General features: G+C 43.0%; 1 protein-coding gene across 1 annotated transcript; it reads right to left on the bottom strand.

Moving 5' to 3' along the window:
- On the bottom strand, positions 1–27,893 carry EGLN3 (egl-9 family hypoxia inducible factor 3). Its single transcript, XM_037161621.2, has 5 exons — positions 27,247–27,893; positions 7,417–7,536; positions 5,747–5,883; positions 3,901–3,974; positions 1–3,010 (listed from the first exon to the last, which is right to left on the bottom strand). Exons 1-5 carry the CDS (start codon positions 27,601–27,603, stop codon positions 2,979–2,981), a joined length of 720 nt encoding a protein of 239 aa, XP_037017516.1. The 5' UTR covers positions 27,604–27,893; the 3' UTR covers positions 1–2,978.

The raw sequence follows: 27,893 nt of genomic DNA, 5'->3' as shown, positions 1-27,893 counted from the left end.
TTGAGTCTGAAAGCAGACTGGGTCTTTAATACAAACCAGCATGTGTGATCCAACAGAGTTCAACTATAGCCAGCTTCATTTTGAAAAGAACAATTTATTTCCACTGTTTTGACAATAGTCTCTGACCACCTGGCTAATCAGTATTCTTGTCATGCCATTCAAAAGATTCGAGATTGAAGCTAAGTCGATTTTGTATTATTTTCATTTGAAATAACTTTACCAAGAACATCCTTGTACTTGCCTTATAGTTATCAAATATAAAAGTACCCGACATGTCCAAAACCCTACTCTATATAAACTGCTGACCCAGCATGGCATTTCTCATCATTGCTTTCTGAAACACAAGAAATTTGAAGACCGAATGGCCAAAATAAATTAGGATGACCCAGCCTCTAATGAAATCTGAGTTATTTAAAGAAGGAAAAATAAAATTATGTCTGAATAGATAATTCACGATTCAGACATCCTAGTATTTAATTGGTATTAACTACTCTACTGAAGATCTATTTAATGCACTTAGGCAAGACTTTTTATTTCCATGAAATTGGATCTTTGGTTCAAAATTTAATCTCCTGCCAAGGACTCTGTGCTATGCAGGTGATGTAACACTGAGGTAGGCTCTTAATATTTCATTGCCAGGAATATAAAAGAAATTGATCAGATTATTTGCCAAATAACATTGCTTAGCAAGACGAAGTCATTGCCTAAGTGGGCTGTCAAAGAGAGAAGCAAAATAGCAAACACTATTAGAGTTGTATTTTCCAGCTTAATCTTCCAGAACTCAGATTCAGCCATGAAAAAAAAATCAGTGCATTAAAAGTTGATTTAATATATAGTTTATTAATTTATAAGACCTATGTCTGAATGAAGTAAGCAAGGCCTAAGAGGTCTGATATTTTGGGAAGGCAAAATATGGGCCAAAATAAAAGATACAAGGTATATTATTGGAACAAAATGACTATTCTTTCAGAATAGTCTGTCATTCGTGACATTTGTAATTATGGAAAAAAAATCTTAGTTGCAATTTTATAGAACACAAAATTCTCAAGAAACAACCTTCTTTCTTTCTCTTTTAATGAAGTTTTCCAAAGTTGTTCTGAAGGAAGAGTGTACTCTGCCCAACCTGAATCTACTCATATAAATTACTCCTGTGTTGCCAGGGTACCAAAGGGCAGAATTCTCTGTTCAATTTTCAGGTTCATAGGGGTCAATAACCTGTTCAAACAGGTAAGCAAATATGAAATGACATGATGACCAATGCTTTCTAAAATTCTTAGCCTAAAAGTGTAAGTCAACAATGAGAGATGGGTATGTACAAAAATTCCAGCAAGTCCTTCCTGCCAAAAATGAAGGAAATTAATCAAACCATTGAAATGCTAAGGTAGGAGAGTGAGTTTATTCAAAAGTATTTACTGAGCCCTTACTGTGTTCCAGCTACTATTTTAGGTGCTGGGGATACATTCCTATTACCTTTGTGCTTGGGAAGGATACAAGAAAACAAACACAATAAATAAGAAAGTTACACAGTAAGTTAGAAGGTGATGAGTAGCATGGAAAAAAAGAGAGAGAGAGAGCAGTTATGAGAATGGAAACACATCTTAGCTGGAAATTTTCTAAAACCAGAAAAGGAAAAAATAAGGTTCTTTCTTGCAAAGTCTATATATCTGCAAATGGCCAAAGAATATATTCCTGGCTCTTTAAAGTTTATGGGATTTTCAAACAAGTAATTAAGGGATTTTCAAAATAGGAAAATGGAATTGGAAACTAGGAAGAGTAACTTTCACAGAGCAGGCACTTGACACAGAGTTCTTGAGGAACCTGTGCCTGCTGCCCCGGGAGAACCCTCCTCGGTCCAGCCAGACCCATGGGGTCCGGCCACACTGCCAACCACAGTGGACCTGGAGACTCGAGTGTTTTGAGATGAGCAACTCGGGACAGAAGATGTGAAGAATTCAAACAGTTTTTCAGAATATTTTGTTTTATTTCCACTTTTAATAGCACCCTATTTTTTAATATATTTTCTTATTTTGTTAAAGAAGGGTGAGCTCCTTAAAAGGAAACACTGAAAAATGAAAATGTCCACATTTCCAACTCCACCTTGCTCTCAAATTATTCAAGATGCACACACATTTGTCGTATATTGGTAGACCCAGGTCTTTCAACACCAGCATCAGAGGTTGCCAGCTCTAAGCTACCAGGTAAATATTTTTCCCTTTGCTTTAAATTCAAATTTCATTTCAACAAAGCAACCAAACAATGTCTAGTTTTTGCCCCTGAAGAGTTAGGCTCTCCAAGTAAAAGTGAGAATAGAAAATAAATGATGTCATTTTTTATCAGAAAGTCGCGTGTTCAGTAAAATGGGTCCGGGTTGTAGGGTTAGGAATAAGGAGTGTCTACCCAGAGGACACTAATAAATGGTTGACCACGACAGCAGCCCTGTCTAGAGGTAATAATGTCATTAGGTTGTGATCATTCTCCAGAAACCCCAGCAGCCCTTGGATTGAAAACATCTGGAAATTGTTCAGATGACACAGAGTCCTGTTTCTTGCTATTAAGGCTTCAGTGATGCCTCTCTGTGGCATCTGTCACCATTTTTTTTCTTTGCAGGCCTCCTCCTTTCAAATCAGGAAGTGTACATAAAGTGCAAATCAGATTTATTCCCTCACCCGTGCTTCTTGGGCTCTCATTTCGATAGACAGTATTACCAAATCTATCAATTCAACCGCTGGCCACAGAGATCTTCTGCAGATATTTTCAGAGTTGGATAAGGAGTTCATCTGGCAAAGAGAGTGTCCGAAGGTGGATGCAGTCTTGGCAACACCAAGTACCATTTGCAAGACAGGGATGTGAATGATGCAAGCAGTAGGGGGTCTGCTGGTCACCAATTCACTGAAGAGGGCTTCTTTGGGTTTCAACTCTTGAAGAGAATTCAGGAACTGTTGTTACAATGAACGAGGCCAGCGGATTTTGGAGCACAGTCAGTCTTCAGTGAGGGCAGATTCCGTTTTCCCTGGGTTGGGTACAGAAAGGAAAATGAAGAGGGTTAGGAGCCAGATCTGATGCATTTAACATCACACGTGTCATTTAAAAAGCCTCTAGTAAATGCTCCCCGACTTACAGAACAGAACAGAACTGAGCAGAGTGCCTCCCGATAGGACTTAGCAGAAGAGGTCTTCTTAAATGTTTCACAGGTACATAGTCCAAACGGATCATGAATTAGACAATGTTACATATGACTTTACTGCAGGATTTCTTAGATTAATTTTTCTTGGTCAATATGCTAGTGAGCACTGTGACTCTTCAAGAGAGGCACACAATACGTAATATTTCCCATGTTTGGGAGGCAAGGAATTCACCTTCTCATAAACCACCTGGGCAAGACTAGCAGGATTAGTGTGTCAGTGCAACAGATTGTGGGAGATGCTCCTTTACAAATACTGGTTGGAGGGGAGAGGAGTGCTATTAAGTCATATTCAGTTTATGTTATATGAGCCCAGTTTTTATGTTGGAAGTCACAGCCCCACACCAATGTAATAAATTAAGCATCCTCGCTGGGTCCATTGTATTTCCTTTGCAATGTGCCAAAATCCTGGGCAACATTTAACATTATGCTGGATGGGTGAATATTAATAATAAAACATTAACAATTTCCCATCTATTATAAACTGTCATGCAATCAGTGGGCATTCACAAAGGCTACCCTTTACATTTTTCTGATTTTTCCCAGCAGAGCTCAGGCTAAGGTTTCAGGATTAAGCCCATCAAGGTGTCATTATATATGAAGGTATAAGCCACAGCTGAGAATGAACAGAGTAGATTAGAATATACGTTTAAAAAAATCTTGAATAAAAGTCAAGGATTGATTTGATCAAAAGTCACAGAAAATTACCAAACACATACTAGTTAAATTCCTGAATTTTCTTTTGGCTTCTGCCCTTTCATCAGCATCAAAGTACCAGACAGTCATAGCGTATCTGTGAAAGATAAGCAGATGTTAGAAAAGAGGTTTAAAAATACTACCAATATAAAAAAAAATGCACCCTACAAACCTCCCCTCAGACTCATTTGTAAAACCTAACATTTAAAATTTTCCCTATTATTAGAAGTCCATCCCAATTTTAATTTAAAATAAACTTCTCTGGTTTCAATTCTATTTAAATGTAATAAAACATGTAAGGAATTCTAAGTATGCACCAGACATCAATGGGGGCAATGGGAATTCGAATGCTCATGTGAATATGTCTGCCTCTTCCTCAAGGAGCTCAGCTTCTAGCTGGGGAGCCAGGCAGTTTAACAAACAATGTAACAGTGTGCAATGTGCATTGCAAACAATGTGCAATGATCTACATGGAAAGGACAAAAAGGGAATCATTCTGCTAAAGACTGAGAGACACAGCTTGGTGGGGAGAGGACAGAGAAGAGGAGGTGACATCTGAGTGAAGCTTTACAGCATAACTTATTTAAGTGACAGGACACGTAAAACTCTTGGCGTTCTTTCTTCAGTTTTGGACACTGAGCCAAAGGTGCAATGGAATAATAATGCCCTCAAGCTTTCTGCTTTGTCCTCACTAATAAGCTTTATCCTATCTGTGAGCTAGACTGGAATAGGAGTCCTTTTATGCATGAGTTTTCACAAAGTCTCATTTTATAACTATTACTAGCTACTGGAATTTCAATAGCACTTGGTTTTTTCAATGGCTTCCCATCAGCGTTTGCTAATGCTTCCTGTGACTCCAGTCATCGAGGACCAGTGGAATCAGGAGGGAATTCCAGCACAAATGACAGGGTCTAATTATTGGACCCCATTAAACAAGCCACAAGCAGGCTTTGGTGGTAAGATAGTTACCTGCTCAGCTAGGGCGCGTTTGACATTTCATATGCAAGTCTGTGTGGGGCTCAGATCTGTGATTCTGGAGGAGGACACATAAATCTTAAGAACTTTACAATGTGTATTTAATTTTAGTAGGCATGTTAAGGTCTAGTCAGTATCCTTCCACCCATGCTCTCACCCCCTTCCCCCAGCTGCTAGTCCCAATTCGAGCTGTCCCCACAGCACTCCAGGTCTGCCTGGTTTACGGCTTTGGCTATAAAACTGAGCAAATGAAAGAGTCCAAAATTAAGATTATAGCAAGTTCCTAGATGAATACTCAACAACAAGAAATTGATCAGATACACTGAAAATCTTCCTATGCATAATCTAAGGACAGAATTATTTTATATCCAATTTTTGGGGTATGATCAGTACAGAGATCCCAAACCAATTTTATGCTAAGGAAAGGGTTAACAAGAACAGAACTCAAAACAAATTCCTCTTTCTTTTCTCAAAGTTCTATATCTGCTTTCAACTGGCAACTCATAAACTTATCCAGAGCTGACCAGACAGAATTCCTGGTATGTGACAGCTAACATCCTCAAGGAATAGTAGTTCAATATGATGTTTTTGAAAAGAGGGATGGGAAAGAGAAGGAGAGAAGAGAAAAACATTCTGGGAAATTTAGAATCCAATGCGCTCATCTACTGGAAAACAAGTTGTTAATAGTACAAACTGACGTTAAGTTTTGTGTACTAAAGAATCCAAAGCTTCCACTTTTAAGGAAAACTCAAATTGACTCCAAACAGGTTTGCTAGCAGCTTTGGGGTGTGGTTACGCCCTCATATATGCACAGGACACGAATTTAGAGAATTCTCTGGGAACTGAGGTTTAAACAAGAACGTTCTCTTGAGGAATCCTGGCCCTGGCCGTTACCTGGTTGCATAGGAAGGCTGGACTTCGTGAGGGTTCCTGCGGTCTGACCAGAAGAACAGGAGTCTGTCAAAAATGGGTTCCACATCCGCTACAAATGACTTCCCTTCTGGAAATATCCGCAGGACACCACCGTGTAGCTGAGGGCCACAAAGAAGGAAGATTATTTCCTGGCCTCACATGTAGCTAATTAACAATGACATTTAACACGTCTAAAAACAAAGCCATCTTCCAGCCTCCACTCTAAGCATATATACTCCCAAATTTTCACTTCAGCCTCATACTTTGTACCAAAGTTTTTACTTCGGACTTGGCTAGAGCTGCTTCTTTATTCACCTCACTCCACAGTCGTGATGCCCACGGACAGAAAATGGAGTTCTATTAAGTCGAATCATACAGAATCACCAGTATTCAACAAATTCGACCTACAACCCCCCCCAGCAATTTCCCATGGTTCGATCTAATATTAACAGCCTCCTAGGATAATAATTCCACATAACTTCCCCTCCAATTAGAATTTACAGCTTCCCTCTGAGCGCCACTAGCTCCTGTGTGACCTTGTTAGTTGGAAGAGACAAGCTCTTTTTGTCTGAACTCTCAGACCCCCTTATCTATAGTCTTATTACATGTCTTTCTCTTTTCATTGAATTACTTTGTTCATTTCACGTGTACACCCCATCTGCCCTACCAGAATAACCACAGCAGGGTAGAGTGCAGGCCTCACACATCGATGTTCCCCCACAGCACAATACCTGGCAGTAGCAGGCATTCAAATATTTGTTGAATGATTTCATGCTTTGTAATATATTGTCACAAATCTGACCACTTTATTTGCTTGTCTATAACAACACCTTTCAAGATTTTAAAGGACAGCTAAGGGATGGATTCTAGTCATGTTACCAAATAGGGAGAAGAGCCTTGCCACTGATTCGCTGGATTCCCAGGTTTACTTTCTGACCCCAGATAAAATATCCCAGCCCATGACAGCCAGCATCTGCCTTAATAAACGGGAAATGAAGATGCAGGAGGTTCAAAAGCCAAATAAGCTTACAAAGTTCTGACTTCCCAGACTCCTAAATCATCCTTAGTGTTCAGAAAGGACACGCATTCCAGACAAATGTTTGTAAGTGTGGAACCAGGCTTCATATCTCTTTCTATCTATATGTTCAAAAATACAAAAAGAAACCACAAAGCCTTTGGCATTCGCAAACCATAGCAGGCCATGGCAGGCAGCCACCAGTGAGATGGCTCACCCCACGGAGAGGACTGTGTGGGAAACCTCGCCGGGGATGGTTTTACATCCTGCAGTTCTATTTTTGCGAAACTCTCTCAATGGTGCTGCTGGAAGGGAAAAGCATGCATCTTATTCTGCACTAAGAGTCTTGTCGGCTCTCGATTACACTAAAATGGCAATCCCTAAAATAACAAATTGCCTTCTCTTCACCAACCATTCCTTCCATATCCTAATAATGACCCTACCCCCCCATCACATTCACTTCATATTCATTATTTTCATCTCATCAACTTCAGTACTAATACCATGGGGGATACAAAATAGAAAAGATTCGCCAGTGGGAATTTTGAACTCCAAACTCTCCTCTGAGTCATCTGAACTCTTTTCCTCTCATTTCTAACCCCATTATTCCCGCTCTCTTCCCATTATTCCAAAGTACCTTGGAATCCCAATTCTTGTTCAGATAGTAGATGCAGGTGATGCAGCGGCCGTCACCATTGGGGTTGTCTACATGCCGAACATAACCTGTTCCATTTCCTGGGTAGCAAGCCACCATTGCCTATGAAGGAGAAATCCCAAGAAAGATGGTTAACAAAGCTGAGACGATCTTCTCCCATTGGTGAGCAGCTGAGTAACATGTTCTCCTTAGGTACTATGTGACACTTATGGGCACTGCTGGCATCTTAATTGCATGTACAGTACATAAGTTTGGACTCTTCAGCACACAAGTTTTAATGGCCAAGTCATACCTGTGCCGCAGCCCAGTAGAAAGTGGTTCAACAATATTCCCAGAGTTGGAGAACATTCTAGACAGTAATCCATATATCTCATTAGGATGCTGCCTTTCTTCACTCCTTCTTTCTGAAATAGCAGGTTCTAGGTTCCCTCTCTAGATCCACAAAATCAGAATCATTAGGTGTGGAATTTAGGGATTATGCCCATTTAACAAGTGCCTCTGAATTACCAAATTACCTGCTGTCTTATATCTGGGACTTAAGATGTTTGCATTTACATAGAGGCGGAAACCAATTTCCAAGGAGGAAAAGGTCAGGCTTGCTCAAATGATTAGGGAAGAAGGAAGAGGGAAGGGTCAATGGGAAGCTGTGTCCTAACTTGTGAGCGGAGAACCAGCCACATCTGGCTCACAGAAAAGGCCACAGACACATCTTATGTTTCCCAATGCTTGTCTTCTTCCTACTGATAATTAAGTACTACCTGTATCAGCCAAGTGGAGGAACAAATCAGAAAGCCATACTAAATATTCTACTGACAGTCACTATTAAATTACTATAAATTCTACTGAGAGTTACTATTAAGAGGGTCACAAACCCCTAATCCAGGGGTGTCCCACCCGTGGCCCATGGGCCGCATGACTCCCAGGATGGCTATAAATGCAGCCCAACACAAACTCACAAATTTACTTAAAACATTACTTGGTTTTTTATTACTAAGTTTTATTACTTAGATACATGCATTTTCTATATTAGTGATCAGAAACTTGAGACCTGCTTGATGATTTTAAAAGATTATCAAAAGGGCTACTGCAAAATTAGGGTTATTAGGTGAGGACTTACACCTCTGCCCTAATCGTTCCCTGGAGAAATTACAGCAAGAAACACAAAGGCATCAGCAACAGCTAGTTCTTTGCACAGACGTGGCCATATTTCTAAACTATTTTTATAGAGATGAGATAGATGCAAAAAAGATATTGGAACTGGCAACATAAGATGAAGAAAGGGATATTTTTCCTGCTTTGGTCACTGATGTATTCTCAGTGCCCAGAATAGCACCTGACACAGAGAAGGTGTCTGTTAAAATGTGATACAAACAAATGAATGAGTCAGTAAATGACTCTTTCCTCTAAAGAGTATGTGCAAGATGTTTGTACATTCTATCTAAATCAATATAGATCTCTGTCATTTTAAAAACCTATCTTCCAATATACATGTAGCAATCCAGTTTGTATTTTCTCCCGTAAATGGCCGGATTGTTATATTGGTAAAGTGATCAGTCAGGTAGAGGCCCAAACTAATGCACTAGAGTAGCTCCATGAATCAGCTTCAGTGCTGTGGGTGCCAAGTCTCTCCCAGTAGGAACATGAAGACATGAACGAGGTATATAGCTTTACAGGCTTCACACACACACACTGCATATTGACTTCATAAAAAACCATGTCTCTAAAACAATAATAAAGCTGAACGGTAACTGGGTTTTGTGGTGGTCTTAAAGCTTAAATCACCATATCTATCAAACTTTATATTCCTACACAGCTAGCAATCCCCATATCCTACCTTTGAACATCTAAAATGTCAATGCAATGTCATCTAGGAGGTAAAGTTAGGCCGTTTGCTTGAACATCTTTCAAAAGGTGGAATTTTGAGGCTATTGCAATCAAGATTTAACAAATGATGGTACCACCAAGCAAATATGGCCTGGGAAAAGGTGATTGGTAGCAGACAGAAATGACGGCCCGGCTGCGGAAAAAGAGATAAATGAAGTCACCTATAATGATGAGGGAATTACTTGTCCCTAGAAGCAGCTATTAGGATTATGAGAGCTACCACTGAGCCAATAATGAAACTCATTGAAGCTACAAATAATTACCATCTCAGCCTCACCCCTCTGTGAAGCCCTGAAAAGAAAAAGCACTCCCATTGATGCTACGTAAACTTACATTCTTAAATAGTTCAATTCTAAGGAAAAGGTCAGTGGTCGGATGGCTGCCACCTAGTTCACTCTGCAACTAATTGTATTTCTTTTCTGTAAAGAGGGCTTGGATTACACGGCCTCAACAGCCCAGGAAGATCTAAGACTTGATCTCAGCATCCACCTCAGGAAAAGCAAGAGGGACAGCTCTTCAGGGCATTATCAACCCACACCTGCCTCAGGACTCAACTTGGATTCAAATATTGAAAAAACAGATACAACTCACAAAAGTACACCCTTAATGAATTGTTGTATCTATTAAACACATAGAGAAAGAGCTAGCAAATTCCAGGGACCAGAACCTCTAAGAGTCAGCAAAGTCTCTGATCTCTCAAGAGAGGAACAGAGAAAACTTCTCTGGCCACAGTAAATCTTCACCCTTTCTCCTGGCGGGTGAAGCCACCGCATCAAGTTGGAAACAATGGAAGGAAATCGCTGTGGGCCTCAGTGGGCCTGCTCAAACCTCGTACAGTCAATTTGATCAGTGTTTTCTGGACAACAGCCACAGGAGACGGGTCTTGGCTTGGGCACGTTCCCGGCGACTTGCTGGTCCTTGGCACTGTCTACAACCAGGAGGCTTACGACGCACTCAGGAGCGAGGATCACGTCAATAACAAGTCACTCAATTCTGTGCCAATTTGTGCACGGGACAGGAACAAACCCCGGAAACCGGCTGGGTCAACTGAGCAGCTGTTTAAACCTCATCAAGCCCGGGAAGGGATTTAGAGTGTAGAAAGGAGAGTGTTTCAGAACAACAACAACAGGGCCAAAGTACTTTCATTATCATGTGACAATCATGCCACACAATGATTCGGACACAGATCAGGAAGATGTCTCATTTATTACAGACTTCATACTTGCCAAAGCTTCCTGACTGGATTAATATTTGAAATGTCAGTGTGATCTACAGAAGCATATACAAGAGAGTCTTTTAGTTCCACTGCTGGATATGCAAACAAATCCACAAGTCCCCTTATGCATTTACCATTTCTTCCTCTGAATCCAGCATGGACCCCCCCCCGCCCCCATCCTCAGAGGCCTCCCAACAGCTCCAGCTCTGTAGCCAAAGGAAAATTAGCTGAGGGATGAACCCCTCCCAGGCTCCCAGGTTGGCTGCAGACCAAAGATATGTACTCTAGACACAGAGGCAGCCACGTTCAGGCAGAAAATAATGTATGTATTCTTTAAAAATGTACACAGATATATAAAGTTTAACAGCCAAATACAAGTAACAAAATGTGCTCCCCAAATGCTACAAGTGGAAAAGAAACCAGTTGTTCTATCAGGGTTCTTGGTAAGCTGACTTTATAGAAGACGAGATCTCATCAATCACAAAGGTAAAGTTGAGAAAAATGAAAGTCAAAGAGTTCCCTACCAATGCCTAAATAGAGTGTTCTTGATTGAAACTAACCACGGCTTGATTGCACAGATGAATCATTTCAAACATTTGGCATCGGAGACCCCCTCTGTCCATTCAGCAGTGATGAACGTGTCAGACACGTGGCTGCCAGGGGGGTATAACTGCCCTCTCCCAGCCTCCAGGTAGGCCTGCCGCTCCTCTAATAACAATTAACGACAGATTTTTTGGAGCCAGAGTCACTAGTATAACTGGATCTTGAGCAAGTTATAATCAAGTGGCATTTTACATGAATTTTAAATCAGCAAATTGAAATATTAATAAAGTCTTACTTTATTTGCAAAATTTGTAATAAATGGGCATCTATTTTTTAATGTGTCAAAAATAGCATAACTTCAAAGCTGTCTGGCTGAGTGATCTGTTAATTGGTATTTAAGTCCATGCCAAATGCTAAGACCCATCTAACCGCTATGCAGAAATAGCAGCCAATCTTTGTAAGGATTTGTCTTGAATTATGAATGGTCTTAAGCTGAACATACTTTGAATAAAATGCAACCTAAGTCCAAAAAACCTTTACTTAACTACTTTACACCTCAGTTTTCTCATCTGTAAAATGGGTTAAAGAAGACGAAAGGAGATACTCCTTATGCTGCTTCATATTAGCTATTTTTAAAGTGGGTGATATGCTCATTTCTGTTCCCCTCACGGGGCTTCAGCATGCCTCCCTCTCAGGGGTCTGATTCTACTTAAGTGCTTTGTAGCTCCAACTCTTTTTGGCACTTGTGCGTAACAAATAACTGAAACCACTCATGCATGCGTATATGTGTCAGAACTCTGGAGTGCGTGTTGTGTTCCCTACACCAGGGAATTTACCATCCTTTACAATGAGGGCTCAGTATCACAAAATTCTCTGGTTTTAGGGCAGTAGCAGACAACCAAACTGGATTTGTAGCAAAATGCTCCTGAATATTTTTTAAAGATTTTTCATTTATTTATCTTTAGAGGGGAAGAGGAGGAGATAAGGAGAGAAATATCAATGTATGGTTGCCTCTTGTGTGTCCCCTGCTGGGAACTGGCCTGCAACCCAGGCATGTGCCCTGACTGGGAGTCAAACCGCGATCGCGTGGTTCACAGGTCCACGCTCAATCCACTGAGCTATGCCAGCCAGGGCAATGCTCCTGAATATTTTTTATCCCAATTTTTAAATGAGGGCCACAAAAAAATACATCAGATTGTATTTTAAGACCACCATCTGCATCTCCTAAGAAATCAGCTCTCCTGCCTTGGCTCCTGAGCTGTAAGTGGGCACCTTTCCCAACTCCCTTCACCAGGTTCAGATGTTTGCGGTCCAAAGGCACGGCCTCACCCTACAGTGCAAACCGCATTCCACCCACTTTCTCCAGAACTCCGCTCCTCAAGTCCTTCCCCTGTGTCCACTCTGGACAAAGCAAAGGAGACCCAGGATCCTTCCCTCCCCCGCATAAGGCACTAACCACATGGAGAATTAGATGCGGAAGCAGCTGAGAAGAAATACACAAGACTATGCACCTTCTTTAGCTTGGAAAACCAGCCAGGAAACCCATCATAATGGAGAGTGTAATTGCTGAAGTTTTCTGGCCAAAAATGGGTCTAATTTATATTCAGGTGACAACAGCCTCGTGACAAACTTGCCAATGTTTCTAGTCAGCTGTGGGTGGACGTGCTAAAGGCTACACTCATGGGGCCATTCTTTCTGGGTGGTTTGTGTTCAGCACATATTGTAACACATGCCTTCAATGTGGAGCATGGGCAGGGCAGCTGCACGGCTGTACACTGTATGTCCTAGATCCATAAAGGCACCTGCTGGGGAAGGGGTCCCACTTGGTGATTCATGGGGGGAGGGGGATGTTGTTAAAAACTGAAACGAAAGCACTACATGTGCTAGCGGCAGTTCTGAAATCTAACTTTTCCTATTTTAAAAGAAAACCCAAAACAAAAGAGTTTTTAAGTATTCAAAGTGCTAAGTGGAAACACACCACAGGAGAGGCTGGAGTGACAGAAAAATGGAAGAGGCCTGATTTTTGCAAGTTTTGCTCTCTAAAAAGACAAACAAAAAAAACCTAAAGATAAATTAAGCCAACATGTCATTTTCCATTATTTTCTATTTGGCCGTGACAAGGAGTGGGAGAACTCCAAAACTCCTCTGCAAGGCCAAGGAACTGAAATCCAGTGGCCGTGGAAAGCAAACTGGAACTACTGCTTCAGCCTGTCCTCACCTCCCTCGTTCAGGGGTCCATACTCTTCAAGGGCACCTCGTGCAACCCACTGGTGTCACTTAAATTCAATGACTCTAGTACGGTGTTCACAGGCAACGTCCCAAGATGGTGACAACCATGCAATGCTTCCTCCGACAGTTTCAAGGAAACGTCCTCAAACTAAGTTCACGCTGCCGCCAGGTCCCTGCTCTGTGCGAGGTTGAACAAAAAAGTAAGTTCTTGACGAGATGATGGACAACATAGAAGCTTGCAAAGTGCCTTCGAATTTTTATATATTCATTCTAACTTCATCTGGATTGGCATAAAGAAATCAGTTGTAGATAATGTGGACATGTTAGAGAAAAAATAGGGAACTTTGTGCAAACCATCATTAGTTATCTGGCGCATTGTCTGTCATCTATCTTGTTGGTGAAGAGCCAGCCGAGCTATTTCCTTCCTCCTACCACCTCTCATTAAAGACTGAGGCGGCAGCAGGAGGAGGAACTAGGAAACAGGCTTTTGTTGGCAACATCGTGAGCCGTGTCCAGTCACTGCACTCCCTTCCCTGATGTTTCAGCGTCTGACCTGGCAATTTTGAAGATTCAGGGCACCAGTCAAACACGTGTCGGGTAAATTCGGCAGGTCCTCAAAAACGCTGTTTTGTTGCAACACTGACAAGATGCTGTAGGAACAGCATCTATTATATTACATAGCCTATGGTAAAACCAGTTTCATTAGACGTGGTTTCATTTGTACAGTCACAGAACCTACTGACAACACTGAGGACTTACTGTAATCTTTCCAATAACCCCCAAGTTTCTCATTAAAATATTTTCTACAATTTTGTTTCTACACTGAGAACCACTTATGTCTTCTCAGTTGCCCTACATCCATACTAATGATTTCTCTCTCCGAACCTACACCCCCAGAACCCTGCGTGACACACACAACCTCAACTCCCATTGGAACAATAATCACCATGCCTCATAGCTGAATTTTGTTGTAACACAAGGAACTTCAGTAATTCTGAAAATGAAAAGCAAGACATTACAAGTGACTCTCAGTGGCTCTGGGAGGTGGGTCTGCAGTCCTTCTGGTCAGGGGTAGCGTCCTGAGCAGGGGCTGCAGCATCCCCATTTGAAAACCTGTCCCCAGGTGGACCTTCCCATCACCGCCCTTGTTTTACTATGAACTGGGTTCTAGATTCAGGATCACCCAAACTGCCATCAACAATAACCTAGACTCTGAAACCTTCTATCTAGTTCTCCTAGCTCAGTGACAATGATGCCGTGAGAATCTTACATTAAAGAGCTGAGCTCCCGCCCCAGCCCCCAGAAAGTGCACACACACACACACACACAATTACAGCAGAGTCGTGGGTGGTGAAGTCTAACTGCTCTCTATCAAGATTCCATTCCAGAGGACCCTCCACTTTGTGCATGAACTTAAGTGAATCTGAATTGCCCTTCCCCAAGAAGCAACTGAAGCTCTGAGAGGCCAGGAATTTAAGAGACTATTGTCATTCCTCCCGGAATTGTGGTTAATTCCTCCCCTCTGAGGGGATTCAGCGGAGCCCTGCAATTAAGCACAGTAAACAGGCCAGGGAACATCGACATATCAATACAGGCTGCTTGGGTTTGGGAAGGCAAGCCCTTCCCGCAGCGGCCTGGCTCTGGGCCAGCCGGGTGACGGCTGAGTGACAGGGCTACGTGCGCTGCGTGAGGGTGGCAGTCGGCCCACACCCCGAGCACACAGCCCGGGACACAGAGGGAACATGCACGGGAGAGCACCTCCCTCCCCCTGTCACTACCCCAGTCACCAGAGAAATGTTTTAAATAAGGGCTTCCTTGCAATTATGAAATCAGTACAAGCCAGCTAGGCTCCAAGTTGAGGACAGCAAGAGAGGCATGTAACCACACCCATTCTGACACCTTTTTGCAAATCTAATAGCTGCCATTTCCTGAGGACCCACGGAGCCAGGTGGCACTTCAGGGTGCCACTTTACACATGTCTCATTTAATCTCCTGGTGGGGGGTGACGGTGAGCAGCAGTCATTTTGTATGAGTGACACTGCCCTCTTTTCCGCAGAAGTCATTAACCCTGGAACTTATAAGGACCTAGAAGTTATCCTACTTCTACAGAAAAACAAATTCATGAGTAATTCTTAAGGCTACATGGGGATAGGGAGTCACAATATTTAACTTTGATGTGAAAAGCAGTCTCATTTGAAAAATAAAACTTTACAGGGAGCTCTCTGACGGTTCCAGGTGCAATAGAAAACAAAGCACATTTCTGACTGTCAGATCGTCGGAATACAGTTGTCTTTAAATTCTCATCTTCCATGAATCCCAAGATACTTTAGGGAATCTATGATAACTACAAATGGTAAGACAAGATTCTATTAGTGGGTCATCCACAAAAAATAGTGACTAATAAAAACATGTCCTGAAAAATGCCGGGAAACATTATTTTTAATAGAAACCAAGAAAACATTTGCCCTGCAATTCCCAATGAATTTTAAGAGTATTAACTTGGGACAGTGCAACTATGCTGGAAAAAAATAAAGGTAAAGGACTTGCTAGAAAGCCAGATCATATATTTATATTTGCATTTCAGCACTTGGAAATATACGGATGCTGCATGAAAGGAATGACACGCAGCAAGTCAGTTAGAGCTGAACAAACATTTGTACGGTGCCCCCTACGTGCCTGACCCTGGTCTGTGTGCTTCCCAACATTACCTCATTCAACAGTCATTACAACCCCATGAGGCAGGAACCACTACCTGCATCCTACAGATGAGGAAACTGAGGCAGGAGGAGACCTGGTAACCTTCTTTGCGAGCCCAGTCGGTCTGCCTGTGGACTGGGAGGTCTTAACAACCAAGTCATGCCCTACCAGGACAGCTCACCTAATGTCTCACATTTGCCAAGTCACCTCATTTTTGAAGAAACTAAGATCTTCAATTCTACTTGAAGTTTCTGACTCCCCCTCACCCTGGCCTACCATCTTTTCCATAACAATAGAAAATCAGAAAATGAAAAAAAACCCACCCAAAATATGAAAAATGATTGTGCTTGGAATTGAGTCTGTGAACTAAACGCTTGGGGTGGGGGGTGAGAGTTGGTGCATAACAAAAGCAAGGAGCAAAGGAAGTTGACTCTGAGCCCTGCGGCGAAGCCCCGGTTGTGTGAGTTGTCTTTGCTCCCACTACTCACACTGCAGGACAAGCTCGACCCCACAGCACACCCTCTGCAGTCGCTACAAGGGCCCATATCTGCTTCCCAGGCCCGAGTCCCATGGCCCCTCCCCATGGGGTCGCTCTGCCCCTGCCAGGTTCTGTGGAAGGCAAGCAGCCAAGGTTTTGGGGCTTGTTTCAAAGTCAGACGATAAATGAGCAATTAAGTAAAAATTTCTGAGGAAATACAAAAGTATATTCCCCTCAGGAAGACAAAGGGTGAGACAAATGTTCCTCACGTAGGTGCAAAACTTGTTTAGGAGACATCTTAACTCTCCACTACCACGTTGATTAGCAACCACTGGATACAGAACTTTCTAAAATTATGTTAACTAGAACACTATGGCTACAGATCCATGTGGCTCATAGGAGGGTGAGATCCAGAAGACCTCCTAGACCGGTAGGAAGTAAAACGCTCCTATGAGAGACATGTATGAATTATTCTGGGGAGCAGTGAAAGGGCTAGTAATAAAGGGGTGCCTGCCTCTGAGTCTGGGGTAGGGAGGGGGGCAGTGGCTGCAGAAATTATTAGTTTAACTGCCCCCATGTTCCTCCAAGTTAGATACAAGCCCCCTTTTGCAAACATACAAACTGAGAGGCAGACCCAAAAAGTAATTTATGGGACATTGCAGACTTAGGCATGGTTTCTCCACCACTAAACCCTACTTTTGAAATATCAGGAAAATCTGGCTAACTCAGAATAGGTGTTGTTATTTCCAGAGTGGCCATGGCTGGAGTGGTCTGCCTTCAACTCCAAGACAATGCACCAAAGGGTTCTCAGGTGGTTCTGCGGCTTTCCAGCACTGGCTCAAAGCCTAACGGGGAAGCAAAGCCCTCCGTGGGGAAGGAGGGCAGGTAAGCGACACGCACTTCCCAACTTCTGCCTAGTCGTCACTTGGATTCGTTTGGCAGCTCCACCCCACGCCCCCCACCCTTTCTGGGTCCTCCTCAGGAGGCCCCCCTTCCCCAGAGCACCAGAAATCACCATAGGCTTCCATGTGGTGACCACAGTCAGCACATACTACAGGCTCAATGCAGAAAGAATCACCCGCTCCCAAGACACTCTTGTTCAGCTGGTGCTTGTCCAAAATCACTACGATTCCTCCTCATTCTTGCCGGTGCCGGTGCCCGTGTGGAGGAGCAACACTCTGCATCCGTTAGCCAAGGCTTCTCCCTCCGTTCACCACAACAGGAAAGAATCAGTTCCAAATTTCACTCTAATTCTGGTTCTGGAAAATTAACTTTATTGGTACAAAAACAGGGGGAAAATGTGTGTGTGTATACTTAACATGTTACTGTGTGGCAGTTTCTTCTCAAGAAATCTAAATTGAACTAAAAACATGTTCATTTTTCAATTTTGGCCATGAATAAGCTCAGCTCAGATCAAATGACCAAACTCTGATTTTCTCTGTAATAGAGAAACTATAGGGAGACACAGCACCATCAACCCATTTAGCCTCCTTCACTTTACCCAGTAGTTCTCAGACATCAGCACGGGTGACAACCACCTGGAGGACCTGTGCGTCTCTGTTTCACTGGGTTTGGGGAGAAACCCAAGAATTTGTATCAAGTTTCTGGGTGATGCTGAGAACCACACTTGGAGAGCCACGTCTCAAATTTTGTGGCAAGACCTAGAGTTCTGGAGCAATGCCTCTCCCTAGATGAGAAAAGGTAAAGGGGAATTAGTCAGCAGCACTGTTAACCTGCACAACAGGAGGTGGTGGGCAGAGCAGGAAGCAAGAGGTGTTCCTGGGGCAGCTTCTGGCGAGGGCTTGGCAGTGTGGTTCCTGAAGCTGGCAGGAAACATTCCAGCGGTGACTCTGCAGCAGGCTGAGGACACTGTCACGGCAGTGATCCTCCCCGGGTGTGACTGGCCGCTGGTAGTCATAGGACTACCTCTTTGTAGTCTACCTCTTTGAAAGGACCTCTTTGCTCTCTCAGATGAAAATTTATTCTCATAAATTTTCATACTTTGAAATTTTATTCTCAGATGGAAATTATTTTTATTGAATTCCTTATAATCCTGGAGGCAGATATTTATTATTATATCCATACTCTAAAAGTCAGGCTCAGAGAACTGACTTGCCCAAGTTCACAGTGAGATGACATGAAATGTAAAAACATCCATCCTAGGGTGTACTAGTAGGTACTGACTAAATTAAGCTAAAAAATAAAAAGAAAAATCAAACTCATTCCTAAAGAAGTGGAAATGGAGGTCCTGAGATGCCACTTTCCAGGGGCTGAGCTAGGACCAGACGCCAGGACTCCAAGCCTCATGGTCCACAGTCTTCTCTTGCTTCTCTGAGCCAGAGCTGTATGAATGGGCGGCAGGATTCAGGTGTGACCTTCCGGGACAAGCACAGAATTCCAGCACTGAGGAAAAAAACCTTCCAAAGCCCAACTGCCTCCTTTAAGATGGTCCCTCATAACATGTTTCTTTTGGTTCTCAGTCCCATGCTCAATTCACTGAGCTACACCAGCCAGGGCTAGTAACATGTTAATGTAATAAAATATTTAAACACTTTGACATCAAATTAGGGATCAGGGTGCAAAACCTTTTTTCTGTTTTCTTTTTTCTTTTCTTTTCTCTTCTCTTCTTTTCTTTTGACGTCCTGACATACTTTGAAATCACAGTTCCTTTTGAAGATGAAATTAAGTCAACAAGCACCTATGAATTACCAAGGACTGTTCAAAGCACAAAAGTATATATTTAGCTTAATAAGCTCTGCCTTTAAAGGGACTTTTAAGTAAATGTGGGGTTAGGATAAGCAGTCAAAAAAATAAATGTACGGGGGCAGCCTGGACTGAGCCACCTGCCGAGTGCTAGGGAGCAAAGGGAAGACTTCAGGAAGAAGGCACTAAGATGGATTTGGAAGAGCAGAAGACAATGGGGAAGCTCAGTATGCCTGCAAATCAATCCGCAGCATTTCGGGAATTGGGAGAGAAGGAAGGCGGTGAGCAGGAGATTAAGTATAGAAAGGTCAATAGGGTCAGAGGGGGTCAGATGGGGTCAGATGTGGAGGAACTTAAATGGCGCACTAAGAAGCGCTCAGCATGTACAGTAGACAATGGGGGCAGAGGCCGGCTGGGTCTTTGAAAGCATGGTGACTGCATGATTGGAGATGGGCTCCGCACCATTTACACTCTGACAAAAGCACATTAAAATGGATTGCAGGGAGGATGAAAACAAAAGGCAGGTGATTTATGGTTAAACCAAGTCTCTTTGAAATACTCTTTCTTCCTCAAGGAATTCTACTATAAAGGCAAAACTAAATTTAGTTTAAAAAAAAAAGGACAAAACTTGAAGTTCCACAGTGAACCTAAAAAACAAAAAAGCCAAAACTTTGACCAATAATAGTGCAAGTTCCTGCCTGAATCTTCAATATTTTGTGTTTGTAAAAGGTTTTATTTATTCACGCCAAATATTCACATTAACCTACAAAACCATATGAATAGGGAAAAAAGCCATCAAAAACAAATAAGCAAATGAACACACAAACAAAGGACTCGCTGTCAGTTTTGTGTGGGGTACTGAGATTCCTGAGCAACAGCCCCTCAGGTTTGACTAGACAGATGAGCGGAAATGGGAGGGCGTTTGGAGGGAGGAGCACGGCAGATTCCTGACCTGTGTGTCTGGAGAAGACAGCACGTGCTCCAAAAGATGTGCAGACTGCTTAAAGCAATGTATCTTTTCTTCTTCCAAGCAATACTCAAATGGAAGAGTATTATCCTGGAAAAAAAAAGGAAGAAAAGTATTATCCTGAAGACTTCAAAATATCCTCGACTTCCCCTAGAGAACTAAAACCAGATGTCACTGACACCTGGAACTGAGTTTTTCTTTTGCCTGCTTCCACTAGCAAATACTCAAGAATGCTATCATAGTCTTTGTATTTTGAAGTTATTCTATATGACAACAGTATTTTGGCCTCATTTTGGAAGAAAAGCAGTATTTCATATGAGATAGTTGCATTTACTCCAAAAACTGAGAACGGCTGATCATCAAGTCTCCTAAAGAATCAAAAATCGGCTCGACTTAGTAAGGAGGGATTGACAGGGCACCGAACGCTGAGGACACTCGGTGAGTAGGTGCAGAATGAGCCCGACACAGATCTGAAAGCCTGCATTATCCAACTGCAAAGCCCTGTGCCTGCCAGGCTGGGGCTGGGCTGGGGCAGGGGTGAGGAATAGAACACTCAGTCACTACCACCAGCTCACCAGAAACAAAAATAGGAACTCATCCACAAATCCCAATATCAAAAGAAGATACAAAATTAAGGTAAGTGCCATACTGGTTTAAGATGGAAATAATCGAAGGAAACAGGGTATCAATTCATGTATAATGAACCGAGCTAACTAATCTCGCTTGGCAAACGCACACACGGCTCTGAATCCGAGCCAAGTCAACGGCCCCTGGCGATCCGCCAAAGCCGAATTCCTTAGTCTGGCACCATAAAATGATTTGTCTGTTGCATTTGCAGTTCCAGTGCCTCTGGATTCAGCTACCGGCTGGACACCCCTGGCAGTTGCCCAGCAGAATACATCTGAACTATGGTTACTGTCAGAACAGGCACATCTGACAAACACTACGGAAAAAATGACACCCATTTCTTGGAGCAATATTAGTTCACAGCTACAAAGTGCTGCTATGAAGGAATTATCAAGTCTGTTGCTGTAATAATTAACAAAGGATCAATAACCTTCTCCATTGTTCAAATGTGCAGGCTGCTCCTTAGTAGGCAGAGGTGAAAATGCCACTTAATTTACCAGAGGCTGCAAAGGTGAGTCAAAAGCAGAGAGGCCTTGCCGAACTGAGCAAGTGCAGCCCACACGTGAGATGTCCCCTGAGCTTTTTATCAACACACACACTGCCGGGGTGCTCGGAGAGGTTTCTCAGAGGTGCTCTGCTCACAAGGGGACAAGCCCCACCCCAATCTTTCAGCTTCATCAGAGAAGTCTTCCACACGTGCTGTGTTTTCAGAAAAGCGCTGTAAGGTGCAAGGCGGCTTGCTATTTATTAAATCTGAAATTTTTGTAGCCAGACTCGGGAATCAGGAAAGAACTTAGCAATTTGCTTTGGGCTGAGTGAGGTCAGGAAAGGAAAAAATTCATGACACCCGCAAGTTGAAAGCACAGATAGACATACATAATTCCATGAAAGGGTGCTTGTCAATTCTATGTTAGAATTATACTTAAAATTCCCAAATAAAATGCTGATGCAGCTGAATTAACCCACTGACCCCGTCTCCCAGTCTACCCGACTACGGAGAGACCCCAGCCAGGCTAGCTGCTCTCTGTTTAAGCTCCTTTGCTTAGGCTCAAGACCCACCCCAGTCCCACCCCAAGAACTTGCACAAGACCTCATCTCTCCAAATGTACAAACTGCTGAATAATTGGGGGACTGGGTAGATGTGATTCCTGATCCCTCTCTTAACTTTAAAAACCTATGCCATTAAAATCCTGTATAGTTTGGGTAACTTATTTTGATCGCTTAATTTTAAAACAGAGAAATTGGACAAAGCCCAAAGAAGAGAAAGAAAAATGACTAATCAGTGCAAAAGTACACTGTTTAACCAGAAAAACAGAAAGTAAAGTCAGTGACAACAATTTCACACCACTCAACTTTCAGCCTCTTTGCGTGGTTTTATGATCAACTTTTACCTCCCCTTCCCTCAGCCACTTACAAGTCTACCACAGTACAAGACACTTAACAATTCAACAATGAATAAAAGTAAACTGATACCCCCTGACTTTCCGCTTCCCTAAAAACAGATAAAGTTGTGGTTGTGTGACCAGTGGCCCCAAACTGAACAAGAAAAATTATAAAGTACATACACATGCACACACCACACCTACCTTCCTTGTTCCCAGGTGTTATTCAACAAAAGAGAAAAAAAAAAAACACTATGAAAACTGCCCAGCGGAGAAACTTGCTTCACTGTCACTGAGGCTGTGCTCTATAAATTATTTCCTTGGATTAATTTCCTTCCTCCAAGAGCTAAGTTATTTTTAAATACAAACGCTTTTATAGGAATCCGTCACATCCTACAGAAAAATGTTCCAGTGTTTCAGATTCCATGCCTCACCCCCGTAAGTACCTCCTACACGGGTAGATTTTTTAAGATTTTAATTGCAGAGACACCACTTACGGTGTCTAATCTTCAAACCCCATGCTCAAAGAACTGCACTCATCACGGGTCCTGGCATCGTATCTGGGACCTCTGGTTCCATGCACCCCACTATCACCCCAAACCGAGGCTGACGGGTCCCCTAAGCCAAGGCAAGACCACCCCACATTCTCCACGGGAAGAAAGAGCAGAGTCTAGAATGTTGGTCGAGTATCTGTTGATCTCAAACTGAGGCTGAGGACCTTCTGGTTCGTGATTCACGGCTCCAGTCTTCTCTGTGAACCATGCCTGCGTTTCCTGCCCCCGGGTCCTGAGAGAGATCCTGAGCTTCCAAAAGCATTACCCCAGTTTGGCTTCGAGGAGTTTGCAACTGTGAAAAGCTCCACTGAGTAATGGCTATTCCTGACATCACACGGGAAGGGTGGGCCAAAACTGTTATTGCTGAACGGCAAAGGAACAAACCCTCCCCCCTGCCACACATTTTCTTTTACTCAGACTTACTGCTGTTTCATCACTTCTCTGCATGGTTTCCAGGGGGACGACGGATCCCCCACCACTGTATCATCCAAAACTACTCCAGTCAGGGATCCTAACAACCAGCCTTATTAACGAACACTTTCCCTGCCAGTAACAGTGGGAAAACATTAGCACGGTCCTACATTGTCTCCCTCAAATGGACTTTGCTGACCCACTTCAATTTGGGGGTTTTGTCTTTATTCTTTTTTAGGCTTGAGAACTAATCAGTGTGAACTGGAAGAGCCTGCGATTCAAAAGTGTGAGTGAACGTTAAGCCCCACAAGGCGGGGATTATGCCTGTTCACTGCTGTACCCCCAAGCCCTGTGCAGTACCCCACACTGAGTGAGCACTCGCCAAATAAGTGAAAGGATGAAAAGCAGGAGCATCGCAGGCAAGAACACAGACTCTGGAGTCAGACAGACCTGAGTTAGAATCCCACATCTTCCACTTACAGCTTTATAACACTTATAAACACTCAGATCTGCTAAGAATTTTAGGTATATAATCTTATTTAATGCTCCCACCCTGAAAAGCTCTAAGGAAGTATCCCTCATTTTACACTTGATAAAAATTGAGCAACTTTCCTAAGGCTACCAGGTCAGTAGCTTCCAGCTTAAGCCTCAAACTTAAATGTATTTCTTTTTTTTAACTTAAGTTATTGGGGTGCCATTGGTTAATAAAATTATATCGGTTTCAGGTGTACAATTCTGTAACACATCATCTGTGTATTGTATTGTGCGTTCACCACCCCAAGTCAAATCTCCTTCCATCACCATTTATTCCCCTTCACCCTCTTTTACCTCCCCCACCCCTCTTCCCTCTGGTAATCACCATGCTATTGTCTATATCTACGAGTTTTTCTCTAATTTTTATGATACACTGCTTCACACCACTGACTTTGTGACCTTGGGCAAATGATTTGATCACTCAGTTTGCTGAAGATTGTGGTTCTGAAGACTAAGTCAGACAGACAGTGTGTGTCAAGTGCTTATTAGCACCGGGCCAGACAGAGCAAAGGGCTCATTAAAAGGTAGTTATTATTATTAGTTACTCACTAGCGAGCCTATGGTGAGATGCTTCAAGCAGGACATTCAGTTCCATAAATTACACGTTCTCTGGAAAGCAGCCATTTTCTAGGCAGCCAAAGCAAAAGGAGCAAATTATAACCAATATTTATTTTGGATTTGGTCTAACTTCTCCAAGAGGAAGTAACAGATAAATCTTCTGATAGCCTGAGAGCAATGATCATGCTTGATGTTAGGGGGTGCCATATTGCCGTACTACATTATGGAAACCACTTTCCCAAAGAGTATTGGGCACCCTAGGACTTTTCTCCAACCAAGTAGATAAATTCTGACCAGTAGCAACTTTTGGGGCAGTTATTACTGCCAAAATTCTGACCACTAGTAACTTCTTTGGCAGTTATTACTGCCAAAGGGAGGGAGAATCCTTTAATATTTCTTTCCACTCTTCTACAATTTTAATTTCAATTTCAGTATCTATTCCTACTTTATTGCCAATGCCTTTGCTATTGCTTCATTGAGATAAAGGGCATTATTACATCATTCAATGACCTTTAAAAAATCCAGGGAAAAAAGTATTTAATTAGGATCAATGCACTAATAAGCACAATCCCAAGAATTTAAAGTACCCGAACACCAACTGTTCTAAAATAAATGTATGTATTAGCTAATGTTAAAAATGGGTGATGGAAGCTCAATATACTAGCCTCTCTAAATTATGTTAAAATTTTTTCATAATAAAAACTTACAAAGAATTGTTTAAAGTAATTCACATGTTCTACTTTAAAAAAAATAATTTTTTCTGAAAACCCACTTGAAGGATGTAGCACAGAGTATTTAGTTGGAGGAAGAAAAGTAAATAAGGTAAAATTAAGGTGAAACTAATATAAATCATGTAGAAATGGAATGTGTTTCTGCAATGCTTTAACAATGAACTTCAAACAAGAGACTCAATGCCGCAGACTCTACTAAAGAGACTTCTTTACACAAGCGAATCAAAGTTTTAAAAAATTTTTACTATAATAATTGTTTGCTCAAGCCTGGTTTACATTTGGTTCTAATTGGCTGGGAATATCCCAATCTGGAGGTGGTTTTTCTAAAGAGAAGGAATGAAAAGCTCTGCGCCAAGACAACCAAAGGAGAGCTGGAAATCTGGGTGTGGACAGACAGATGTGTCTTCAGGGGACAGAGATGAATTTCCTCTTTTCAGTGCACAGTCATTTTCTGTTGAGTGAAAAGTTATTTGTTCTACTCAGAAGATAACCCATAATGGAAGATCATGTCTATAGATCTTTTTTCCCTTGGCCAGATGTACAGAGTGCTTTTCATTCCATTTGTGGAGCTAAATTCTAGCTAGTCAAGACCCTGCCACTATCCTTAAGTCAAAGCTAAACAAAAATACCTCACATTCAAATATGTTAGTGACCTCTTTCTACCAATTAGTTCTGACTCCCTCAGAGCAAATCCTGTTCCTAGAATGCTGGGGAAGGGATAGGAGACAAGGGGGAGTTTCCTAATACCTAAGTGTAAAGGAAAGTTTTAAAAACTGGTAAGAAGTCATCTGCTCTTTCAATTTGAAGCTACAAGCTCCTCCGCAATACTGAGGCCAGCTATTCCCCTCCCCCACCCCGCCCTAGCCGGGCAAGGTGCAAAAATAAGACTAATCAAGGCAAACAGCTTTCTAAACCACCACCCAAACGATACAAGGAAGAAAACTAGCATCGATCTTCTACTGAGTCCAGCTCATTCTGAATTTTCCCCAAATCAAAGTAGAAGTTAGAAAGCAGTTCTTTCCTCTAAGATTTACTTTTTTGTGTCTGATTATTAACCATGTTGTCAGATATGCTATTCATGTTCTCCTACTTGAAAGGCAGACAGTAATCTGTCTCTCCTCTACGCCACTCACCCACTCCAACCCCTTCGCTTCTGCACATTTCCAGTCTTCACCATTTGCCCTATATTGAGTGTCCCTCTCAGCTTATGGGACCAATGAAATCACAATGGTATGTTATCACAGGATCAATCTTAAATTGAGAAATACAGCCTATATGGTTCAAGAATGGTGCACAGGTGAATGCTCACCTTCCTTCTCACGCTAGCATGTTTGGCCTTGCTGTGTTAAATAAAGCAAAAGTTTTCTACAGTTCAGAGTGCCCCTTGAGCAGTCCACAATAAAAAAAAATGCAAATCACTCTCAGAACTGCCACAGGAAAACTGGCTGGCTTATCATCTGTGGAAAAGACTGAGTAGCTAGACTATCCCAAATAACACACCACGCATTCCCATACTTCTGCCAATCTACCTGTAAATATTTCCAAGATAAATTTCCACCCAGGGAGTCACTTCTGGCTGTGAACAGAAACATGATTTCTTTCCAGAGGTACTTGGCTATCCTCTCCTGATCACATAACTGGTGGTTTTGAGTAGATTTCCCCATCAGCTGATAGTTAGGAAAGAGAAGGTGCTGGTGTAGGCTCAGCACCAGAAGAGAATTTTCAAAAGCAGGTGGATGATCGAAGCGTCCTGGACGCAACAAGCCGAGGGCAGCACTGAAAAGTGAAGAGGAGCAAACTCTTTCCCTGCCTGCCAAACCCCACAAACTGAATGCCACACTACGAAGTCACAACTGTTTCCAGAACTTCTTAAGAGTGTGTTCACAGGAATCATTTCAGAATCAATGGAGGGCAATATTAGGTGACTTTCAGGTAGACATTTAAAGACATGAATGTACGTGTGTCTCGAATCACACACAATGTTTCTAACAACCCGTCCCTCATTTGGACCTCTGAGAACTTCCATGTCTTAAAATCAGACGAAAAAGCCACAGTTTGCCGGTTTAAACCAACCACTAGAGCCATTATCTCAAAATTATCAGAAGGTCATTCAAAGTATAAACCTAAGTTCCTCCAGTGGATTTTCCCCGGGCGGGGCGGGGAGACCAGACTGATTTTTTTCTTCTTGGTGAAAAACTAAAGTTCTCTTGTAGCCCTGCGAAGGCGACAGACAACGACTCGGACTGTCTCTGGTCCCTGCGGGCTGCAGCGGCGGCGGGGCGCCCGCGCGCGTCCTACCTTGGACCTCTCCTTGACGTAGTATTTGCCCAGCCGGCTCCCGCAGTACAGGACCAGCCTGTCGATGAGGGACAGGAGAAAGCTGATGGCCTCGCAGCCCTCCTCGTTGCCCCCGATCCACGTGATCTGGTCGCCCCGCAGGTGCCGCTTGGAGACTCCCGCGCGCGGCCCGGCCAGCTGGCCGTCCCGCAGGACTCCGTTGCTGTGCAGCTGCTTGACGCGCTCCAGGACGCAGTCGCCCACCACCTCGCCCAGGAAGTTGTCCAGGTAACAGAAGCCGACCTCGTGCAGACAGGGCACGATGTACTCCAGGGCGATTTTCTCCAGATCCAGCCTCATGATGTGTCCCAGGGGCATCTCGCCCTCAGAGTCGAGCTCAGGGACCCCCAGCGTGTACAGAGAGTGAGCGACCTACGAGCGCGCGCAGCTGAGACGCGGCTGGTGTGGCCCGGGGTTCAGCCGCCTGCTGCTGAGCGGTCCCCGAGCCAACGCAGCGCCGGGGAGAAGGGAAACTTGCTCGCAACTCTGGGAAACGGACATCCAGTTCAAGGGCCAGCGAGACTTGGGAGCTCCACGACCGAGCACCAGACTGACTCAGTGAGGAGTGAGAGGGCCCCTTTCGGAGGCAGAGCAACCAATGGAGCGGC

The sequence above is a fragment of the Artibeus jamaicensis genome, unplaced genomic scaffold (genome assembly GCF_021234435.1).
Source record: "Artibeus jamaicensis isolate MK-2021 breed Jamaican fruit bat unplaced genomic scaffold, CSHL_Jam_final contig_588, whole genome shotgun sequence".
Classification (NCBI taxonomy): domain Eukaryota; kingdom Metazoa; phylum Chordata; class Mammalia; order Chiroptera; family Phyllostomidae; genus Artibeus; species Artibeus jamaicensis.
Note: the sequence above shows the minus strand (reverse complement) of the source record. Positions and strands in the feature narration are given on the sequence as shown.

Excerpts from the sequence above, each read along its gene's own strand:
- EGLN3 (XM_037161621.2), bottom strand. The coding sequence starts at position 27,603 with ATGCCCCTGGGACACATCATGAGGCTGGATCTGGAGAAAATCGCCCTG. Across the intron at positions 7,537-27,246 it reads ACGTCAAGGAGAGGTCCAAG|GCAATGGTGGCTTGCTACCC; the intron begins GTAGGACGCGCG and ends TCTCCTTCATAG. Across the intron at positions 3,011-3,900 it reads AAAATTCAGGAATTTAACTA|GGAAAACGGAATCTGCCCTC; the intron begins GTATGTGTTTGG and ends TACCCAACCCAG.